Source organism: Anarrhichthys ocellatus, unplaced genomic scaffold (genome assembly GCF_004355925.1).
Source record: "Anarrhichthys ocellatus isolate YVR2014 unplaced genomic scaffold, GSC_Weel_1.0 scaffold74, whole genome shotgun sequence".
In the NCBI taxonomy this organism is placed as follows: Eukaryota; Metazoa; Chordata; class Actinopteri; order Perciformes; family Anarhichadidae; genus Anarrhichthys; species Anarrhichthys ocellatus.
Window position 1 is genome coordinate 837509 of NW_022280104.1, and position 10227 is coordinate 847735.

Here is a 10227-nt window from a genome sequence, read left to right on the forward strand (position 1 = left end):
GACCGAAACCAATAGGGAGTTGAACTCTCCAGCTGCAGTCCAGGCTGCTCTGGTAATTCCCTGCGAAGCCTGGGCTGAGGATGACGCCGCTGAAGTCTGTCATAGAGCCACCACACTGGGCTGTGGGAGACCAACCAAGGAGAAAGAACATGTCACTTCTCCACACAACGGCTCCATGGGAAAACAAAGGAAAACAATGACTGGGAGAATATGGTGGGAGGGCAAGGGACATGCATACTTGTATGTGTAAGAGGAGGAAGAGTAGCAGTACTGTTACTGTCTGCATTCGCTAGATGTGCTCATAATCATGCGTGTTATATGCTCATGTTTTATACGCTGTAATGGGGGGGGGGGGGGGGGGGCTTGTGTGGGCAAGAGAGAAAATGAAGTGCTGTGAGTGTGCTTTATGAGTTTAGGATTGGGGAAGCGGGGACGTGTGGGTGGGTGGATGGGGGTGCATGTACATCTCTGCTTGAGTGTGTGGATTATGCTCCATAAGGGCGTCCATGAAAAGATAACTGACTCAGGCACATCCCTTGTTTGGTGGTGCTTTAAATTAAAATAAATGAGAGTCAATTAAATTTTTCCAGCGGTGGCGATGATCACTTCACCCTCCCCCTGCAACCCCCTGTTGGAGAACACTTCAGCCTGCTGTGACGGTTACACTCATCACCCTCTCTCCTTTGGTACATATCCTAGTTTTACATACACACAGGCATAATGCAATCGGAGCCACCAGAGGCATCAATGTAAACGTGTAGTCTTTTTCCCCATCCCGAACCTTACAGGCGTATTTATGCGGCTAAAGGTTGGGAACACAAGCGGCATTGCTGCCATTTCTTTGAAGACTATCAACCAAGGCCAGCGAGAGGCAAACACTATCTCGGGATTTAATTGTGCTGCTGGTGGGGAAAAACCTGCTTGACCTGTTTGTGTTTGAAACGAAAGAGAAGATAAGGAGAGGCACTTGTGAGGATGTTATAGGGTTTGCGGAGGGGCATGCAACCACTTTGATGTGAGTTTATCAGCAACAAAGAGAACCCAGATCCCGGGTGATGGGGTAAGCGTATGTACTGTAAACGAGCGAGGAGTTGAGCTAACGGGCGAACACAGGCGTCCGAGAACAGGCCTGTCAACAGTAAAGCTGGGATTTATGTCTGCAGTGAACTGTGAAAACCACAGAGACAGAACATTTACATGAGTTGTGCAGAGAGTGTGTGCGTGCATGTGCAATCGTCTGTGTGTTCAAATGCGCGGTAAGGCGTGTTCGCACTAATGTGTGTTTGTGTACAGGTGTAATTGGGGGCAACACAACAGCGAGGTGTCAAAAGAGAAGCTGCTGCACTTCCCCGGTAATCTCTGGAATCTGTCACTGTGACAATCAAGTGTAGAGGAAGTGTTGGGGGGGGGGGAGTAGAGACTCATGAGAGGAATCAGAAATCAAACAACACACTGAGATGGTGCAAAGCCTTATTGATTTTCAACTGAGGGGGAAAGCAGAAAATTCATAATCCCCACTCCTCAAGCCTCCATGCCCACCCATCATCCCCTCCCCTAGTCTTACAATGAAATTGTTGCTTTCCCTAATACAATAACAAGTCCTCTGTGGGGGCATTGATCTATTGTGTGGCTGTGTGCAGGAGTAAAGTATTGCTATGGAAGAAATAAAAAGATATAAACCAGAAAAAAGTCAATGAGAAAAGGAGAAGGGCAAAAGACAAAAGAAAGAGACGGACTGTGTTTTATGCAACAAATACGGATTTGTCGTGCAATATCACCTCATTGAAACCCTGCACGCTGGCAATGTCAGACTGTATAAAATAATACATTACCTAAACATAGCGGTACGGGGTAATTCCACCTTCTGACGGGGCCAGGCATGCAGGTAATATATGCATTACCCTGTTCAGGAAAACAAAAAAAAACAATATCTTCACCAGCTCCAAAATACAGGGCAATAAAAAAAAAAGGAACACCAGGAGATCAAACAGACAAGTCTTCTGCAAGCTGATTTTATCACCATCCTGCGGATCTTTGGAATTGGTTAACAGTCAGATTTGGGGATTTTTCAAAATCCTCTTCTCAAGGTCTTGTGTGTGTAAACTTTTGATGGTATTAAGAGAGCGAGACCTGGGGTCTGACTACAGAGAGACGTGTTGTAGCCTGAGAGAACAAGACAAGAAGCACTGTTGTGTTGGATAAAAAAATTATAATATTAAAGTGATGAATATTACAGGTTAATCATCTGTAAAATATTCATAGCACTATTGTTTTAATTCTTTCAAAATTCTGTGCATTCCAGAAGATTTCTGCAGCCCAAACACTGGTAAAATGCATTCATACATGTACATCGACCAGCCAACGCGTACACGAATGATCAACCTGAAGACATCTACCAAAGCTTGTGTGCATGCACAGTTGTACCACACACACACACACACACACACCTGAATTCAGAAGACTCAGCCATACATGTGTTTTTGTTTTTTAAATTGGCCTCTGGTCTGTTCAGACACTCAGCCGGAAGATGTGTGTAAGAAGTTGCTGGTTGGTCGAGAGAGAATGGGAAAAGATGTGAATGCTTAAGCCGGGAAGAAAAATCGGTGTGGGATTAGTGAGGCGACTGTTAACACAATCCATCGCCCGTGGCATTGGAGGGTTCTACAGCTCAAAAATCCACGGCTACAGTATCTACTTGAGGAAGATTGGAGGACGTTAAAGCTGCTTTGTAACAGGCATGCGCTCACACAAACATGCAGGCAAAGTGCACACAATAAAGATGCAAGCTTAAATACACGGACAGTTACACCACCCTTGTGCATTCACTCATTTCTTTCCTGCACACTGCCTCTCTCTCTCTCTCTCTCTCTCTCACACTCACACTCACACACACACACACGCACACACACACACACATCATAGAAAAAGTACTTTCTAACGCTGCCTTGACAGACTTATCCTTTGGGGTATTCTGTTGAAAGTGTCACTCCAGGCAGTTAGATATGATTCACTTATCGTAACCATAAGAGAGCTGGATGTCTGCTTTACCAGCGCTGTGTGCTTTCACCTACCTGTAACGAGAAGCCTTGATCGCACTGGAAGGACACCATGTCGCCCACAGTGTAGCGTTCGCCCACTTTCTGGCCGTTACTGGGAGGCTGCGGCTCTGGGCACGAATCCAAACCTATTGCTTAGGACAGAGTCACAACACACAAGTGTGGGCAGCAATCATTCTTCTGCATAATACGGGAACAACCAAAACACATTCGATATCGTTTCATTATTGAACAGCCATTGCATAATCAATGGCCACATTTACACATAATCTTCCAATATCTATAGAAAGGAATAATTTCATAAAACCAAACGTTTAAACACATAATTACACAGTGCCTCATTTTAATGTGCTTGTAATCGCACAATAGCTGAGTGAGTCATTTTTTCATCACAACATTGGGAAACTGGGTCAAGTCAAAGAGCTATTTTATTGGTGGCTGTAATCGCAAAATACTTCTGACTGTTATCTGAAGCAATCACTGTGAAATTACAAAGCAATCCCTGAAGTATTACTTGACAGAAAAATTGGGCTCCATTGGAACAAAGTGATTACAGAGCCACTTTCCAGGTACCGTGAGGCCTTTTAATGGCTTAGAAACCATGGTTGAGCCCAGCTATGAGCTCTTTTAATATAAGGTATTTGAGCAGCTTTCCACTGACATAGAGGGGACTAAACAAATACATGAACATTCATATCTACAGGCAGAGGAGCAAACATCTCACTTCATTATTGATACACCAATTACATGCTGTTGGTGAAAAGTAGCATTGGGGGAAAAAAGCTTATTTTGTAAGCTTTCAACTCATCCGTCAATAGGTTGTTTGAATTCCAGAGATGTACCAATTTCCACTGCCAAAGTCTGACGTGCCGATTAACATTTTAATTTTAAGAACTATAATTGACAGTTAGGCTTCAGAGTCAATTTTTTAACCACCATCCCTGAAAAACTATTTCAACCTGCTTGAAGTCAATGTAAACCATCAAAGATTCAAAATAGTTGTTATCTGCATAAATGATTAGGAAATGAATATTATTATTATTATTATACATTATAAGCTGCTTAGAGCTAGTGTTAGGAAATTAAACAGGTAATAATTCCTTCTTTAATATTTGTTTTACATTGCTGTGAACGAGCACAATTGAACACCGTTATAATTAACCTTCGCAACTAGTTTTTACTGATAGGAGATTGAATATAAGTCAATAATTATACATAATGCAAGTCAATGCAACCACTGTTAGCGTTAGCTCCTTTAGAAGCAGGGCTGTGTCTCGACTACCTTTTTTAGACTGACAAATTGCATGTTTGTGTCTTCTTCACTCAAGCTCACAATATGTATGTCTGTGTGTGTGTGTGTGTGTGTGTGTGTGTGTGTGGCAGTAACATTACCGCCTGTACCGTTGTGTGCCAACATTATACTATCCTGCACCACCCATGTGTAAATGTGACCAGAAATATGAGACCGACTGGTTGGGCATCCGTCTATAAGATCAGCTGAAAACCAGCCAGTTTTGATCGATCGGTACATCTCCATTGATTTCACAAGTAAAATTAGCTGCTGTACTGCTGCAGCAGCAGTAATACATAAGAAATGGAAGAAAGGGTCAAACTTTGTAATAACTTTGAAATGCATAAATACATTCATGCAGAAGTTTTCTCCTGGACGCAAAATTAGTAAGCAGGCCAGAGGGTGAGAGGTAGTGGGTAGGAGAATAAACAAAACCCAGCAACACAAAATAAATAAATGTATCACAACCTATGAGTAGGCACAGATAACACATACAGACAGCCCTCGGAAAAGGAAAATGCACAAAATTTACACACACTCACACACAAGCCCACTCAAAGAGCTAAGTAGGTGGGTGGATAAATGTAAACATGGCAGCTGAAATGGCCACAAAAGATTCAGAACAATTTATAAGCAACTTTTGAGAGCACTGAAGAGCGGGAGTGACCGCTGCACTGAGCATCTGGTGAAAGTTAGAGAGGATATTTGGGTGGGAGGAGACAGTAACCTAAGAGATATTATGACAGATATAACAACTGAAGAAGAGCTACTGTACAAAGGCAGTGGGCAGATGCGCTGACATTTCTTCTCATATGTGGGTTTAAATGAAAGTATTACTTTGACAAAGTCAAATGACTTTGAAATAGATTCAAGGAGATTTGGTGAGGGAATATATTTAAACAGTGTTTGCTGCTATAGTGAAGGGCTGCCATAAGGTAGGTTTGACATCAAAACCCATTACAGCTTTGAAAACAAAACTGTTGCATGATATTACACCGTGTCCTAAACAGCCTTCCCCTTGCACGGTTTTGGAATACCGTTTCCTAAAGCAGTGCATTCTTACTTAAATAGTGATTCAAAGGATGAAAGTGAATATAGGATTGGTGAAATATTGAAATGCAGGAGCCTCTGACAACTGCTTGCATATATACAGGAACAAAAAAAAGTGTAAATGTGTCAGAGCATAAGAGGCAGTTTTGCCAGATCAGACCTTAACTGGGCACAAATAGATCATTACGCTCTGGCCAGGCTAAGAGTTAGTGCCCACTAACAGACGGCACTGGTTCCCGTTGAGCTCCAGATGGGTTCCAGTCAAATTATCAGAATACACATTTTGGCAGGGACTGTTGTCACCCTGCTGTGAGAACGTCAACGCCCACTGTTCTAGAGTACACAACCGCGTCTGGAGGGATTCCCGTCCTGATTAAACGGGCATCGTACTTTCAACAGGACGGCCTGCTGACTGCACATAGCCAATGAGATGTTATCACTTCATAACTCACCAGTTACTAGCTACGCTTGTCTACTACCCAAGGGGAGCCGAGCGCTTTACCTAGTCCGGTTTTCAATTTAATATGGGTCTTTCGATAATATACTGGAATATACAAAGGTAATGAAAGCCACTAGGCAGATGCAGAAGCAAAACACGCAGGTCACTCAATAGAGAATAGTTTACTGAGGGGAAAAGATGGCTCTTTCTAAGGGTACACACAAATGCAAAAGCAAGCTGAGCGATTTAGGTTTATAAAGGACAGTACTGTCATTATACACCGTCAACAACACAGGGAACTGAGAGTTTACTTTAGGGGAGTGGTGGCATGTGCAGTAGGGACGAGTGGAGTAGAGCAGATCATTTAAGGTACATCAAATACATGTTTCTCCCCGAGTCATTCAACCCTTTGCTTCATGCGCAGTCTAAGTGGGGCTGGTATGCAAACAGACTGGTCTATCTCACTGTCAATCAACGGATATTTAGCCCTGGTCATCATAAGCTGCGTTCCAAATCGCATACTTTTTAAACTTTTTTCCTTTTAGTTCATTCCGCAGCTGCCAAAACAAAGTATGTACTGTTGCATGCCGTATGCATTCAATTGGGATGAACTACTTCCTCATAACATGGCACCTTGAGCTGACCCTCTTGCTCATACATCCACTGTGCAGAGGATTGTGGGTCAAAATAGCCAGTAAAGCATGCTTGCTTGCATACTGCAAAATGTGACCATCCTGGTATTTGTTTTGCATACTAAATAGTATGGGAGTATGTGTATTGGAACTCACAGATAGTTTGATTTGAGTTAAGCCTGAGCAGAAGCTAACAAAATTATTGTTTTATCACTTTTATCACACTGCATCTTATTTATTGGTTATTAGAAGTTCCTGTCAGTTTTCTTCTGAGGTTTCTTCCACTTTTTCCCTGTTAAAGGGGGTTTAGGGTGTTTCCCTATCTGATGCCACACATTTTTGATTTGTGATATGGGGTATAAATACAATTGACTTGACTTGAGTAGATGTCACCGAGATGGATTGCTGTTGCTCTAATAAAATGCATTTCGTGAACCTAAACTATTCATATATATATATAATTCAACATAAATCTTTATTGGAACTATTCACATCAAATAAAAGTATCTTATTCTGAAAAAGAAAGAGAGCAATACATCTTATTTATATTATTTAACCTCATATTTGAAGGTAATGAGACACTGAGAGGCTAATAAATGTAGTAGATGGCATTTTGAATTTTGTTCCAAGATCAACATTATCTCTATGAATTATCAAAATATGAAATGTGATGATTATCGTCACAAATACCACATCATTAATATCTCCCACTGTATGCTGATCATCATCATCATCATGATCATCATCATTAAACAGCAAAATAAATAAAGTAAAACAACCAGTCGAATCAGTTTGACGACCAGGTGATTAAAATAAAGATCATATTCATTTTCAACGTAATCAATATTCTTGATTTTGCCATCATGACATTTATACTCTACATCAAACATGGTAAAAAAACCAACAGAGGCCTCACATTTCTAGAAACTAGACACAAATACTGTTGCTTGTGGGGTAAAAGTGCATATAAGGGAGCAAATCATTTTCTAAACTTCATGACCAGAGGCCCAAAACCTGTCCTGTTAGCGCAACTTGAAAACAAGACACTGGAGCAGGATAAGTACACTTGTAGTAGAAATTGCAGTATCTACAGGTGGAGTCAGTGTGAGATTCAATAATCATAAATCCCATCAGCTTCAATTGTAAATCCCATCAGCTTCTTTCATCCTTTTAAAACAGTGGGTCGGAGGAGAGGTATCACGAGGATGCCTGCTGTGCGCCTAGCTTAGTCTGGTGTTGGGTCTGTACAGAAATACAGAAAGTCATGTACCTATTATGCTAAATCCCAGTGCTGTCCAGCTAAATTAAAAAGGTAACACAACTCTCTAGTACCAAATGCTTTATTCATCAACTGTTTTCTGCCATCTTGTCGTCATCAGGCATCTGAGGACATTTCTGGTTTCTGGGATTCTTAACCAATCAATGGGTAAGAAAGGTAACCATTTCTTTTTTCCCCCCTAATACAAATAAACAAGTTCTGTATTCTTTATTCAGGCTATTCTTTCGAAACACAGTGTGTTTAACCAACCCCCATCACTTATCGTAACAAATAACCAATCTCAAAGTCCATCTGCATTTGAACTTCACACATCCATCCAAGAACCACATTTCCAAAGTCTCTCAAAGAAACCATAAAGAACTCGGCTTGCGCAAGAACCTAAAGAATTACAACAGCCACCATCGCAAATAAAGAAACTTGAATTCAGATCAAAGTGACACATCTGGTGGCTTTGAACTAGCATGAAATTAGTGGCCAAAGAGTTGCGTAATACATAGTGACTAATAAATGAGAGAAAGACCACAGCACAGTCATTTCAAGTTGAACTGCAGTGCACATTCCTGCAGCACAGTTTACATTATGATTCACTGCTGGAGCAGCAAGTGGTAGTGACAATATGTGATACTTGATTGCATGTAATCAAGTATGCGTATAGACCAGGTGATTTCTGCTGTTGGTCTTTAATTAGCAAGTTTCAGCCATAAAGCATATAATAATTTGAAAACTTTGAATAACTTGAAAATATGCAGGATCCGATAGTTATCAAGAAGATTATATGTAGTATGCTTAGCATTTATAGAAAACTGCAATTACCTTTAGCAGTGCCATAATGTCCTTTCAGTGGAGCGACTGAAATTAGATGTGTGGTAAAAGATGTATTGGCAGATCTTGGGGCTATTACAGGGGATGAATTTCTTTCCAAGTTGTCCCGAATCGATGCATACTGTTGTCACAGTCATTCCATGAGGGCCGTGTAAAAAAAATGTAGGCCTCTGCAGACTGCAGCAATTGAAGCCCAGTTTGGGACTTTATTTAGGATGCACACTGCCATATTGCCTGTTAGAAGACGCCAGTTTTGTTTTCAACTATAGCATACTGTCTGCGGGTTAAAAGCTTGGCTCTTAAGAAGTTGTAGTGACGGGTGGTACACGAGATTTCGATAACTAGTCTCCACGGACTGCAACAATCACCCGAAGGAAAATTTTTAAAACAGATGGTTGACTGGCTGGGTCTGTGCCAATCCCTCTTGCCTTTTTCTCCCACTGTACGGAGCATTCAGAGCATTAATTTGTAGCTAAGAGTGTAGGAGTGTGTGAAAAGTAAATGGGTGGTTCAAACCAACCGAAGGCTGGAAACTACAAAAGTGCACTAAGTAGAGCGCAGACCTCCGCCATATGTGCCTGCAAGGAACACTGCTGTAATGTTTGATTGAATAAATACAAACCACAATTGTCTAACCCCTTGTCTAAACTGCGAGTGTATCTGGCAACAGATACAGTGATTTAATCTGCTAGTCCAGTGCCCGTTTGGAGCGAGTGGCCGATTGCTTGGCACCCGGTCTTACTGCATGCATGGTTGTCGAGGGGCGTGCCCGTTCGGGGTGGGCCGATTGCTTGGCCCCAAGGAAGTGATGGTTGCAGCATTGTTTAGAGTCACTGCTCATCGACTCTAGGGAAGAAGAGTTCGGTTGTAACGTTAGTATTTCCAGCAGTGGACTGCAGTCAATGAGCCACAGTCTGCCCGCTGAGGATGACATGCTCGACAGGCAGCAGAGCCCTGAAGCCCTCCCCCCCACGCAGCGCCGTTCACTTGTTTATTCAAAGTTTATTAATATTAAAAAGTGTCAAATTCGACACGGTCCCTTTGGTCCCCAGCAATACACCCGCTAAGTGTGAAGTAGATCGGATGAGCGGTTGTGGAGATATGCGAATTACATACCCACAAACAGACAGACGAAGATTACTTGCTTTACAGTTCAGTTGCAGCTGTCTGCACAGGCTGCATGCAGGCATCGCGTCTCACCAGCCTATCCGGGACGTGAAGTGTTTATTTACGCTTCAAGATTTTTTTTCAACAATGTGCTGGTGAACGTGAGGTTGATACCTAGTGAAACGGCACTGAATAAACATATCTACATTTCACAACCTAGGCGGAGAGTGTGCTGCTCTCCGGCTGTGTTCAGAGACCAGTTTGTAATCCCACAGACTCTCCCCTTCACTTTTGCCCAGCAGCTAGGAAGCAATACACAGGAACTTCTTGGGTATTGAAGAGTATTTTTGCAGTGTTTATTCATGGCAAAACAGTAAACTACACTGTACATTTACTGCCACTAGACAACTTCACCTCTAACCTTTCCCTCTGCAGCAATACCCAACACCTGTATGCCGTAGGTGCAGCCACTGTCTCCATCTCTCTTTCTCAGCCACACACACGCACACACACACACACACACACACACACACACACACACACACACACAC

At 42.1% G+C, this 10227-nt stretch overlaps 1 protein-coding gene across 5 annotated transcripts in view; it reads right to left on the reverse strand.

Annotated features, from left to right (window-relative positions):
- Positions 1-10227, reverse strand: part of LOC116397856 (CUB and sushi domain-containing protein 3-like) — a 214581-nt gene that overhangs the window by 67432 nt on the left and 136922 nt on the right. For 4 of the 5 annotated variants that reach the window (XM_031873726.1, XM_031873725.1, XM_031873724.1 and 1 more), the window contains 3 exons: positions 3072-3190; positions 1833-1902; positions 4-120 (listed from right to left, as the gene is read on the reverse strand). In XM_031873726.1, coding sequence (XP_031729586.1) covers positions 4-120; positions 1833-1902; positions 3072-3190 — 306 coding nt within the window. The remainder of the gene's footprint in view (positions 1-3; positions 121-1832; positions 1903-3071; positions 3191-10227) is intronic. The other variant, XM_031873723.1, reaches the window with a different exon arrangement.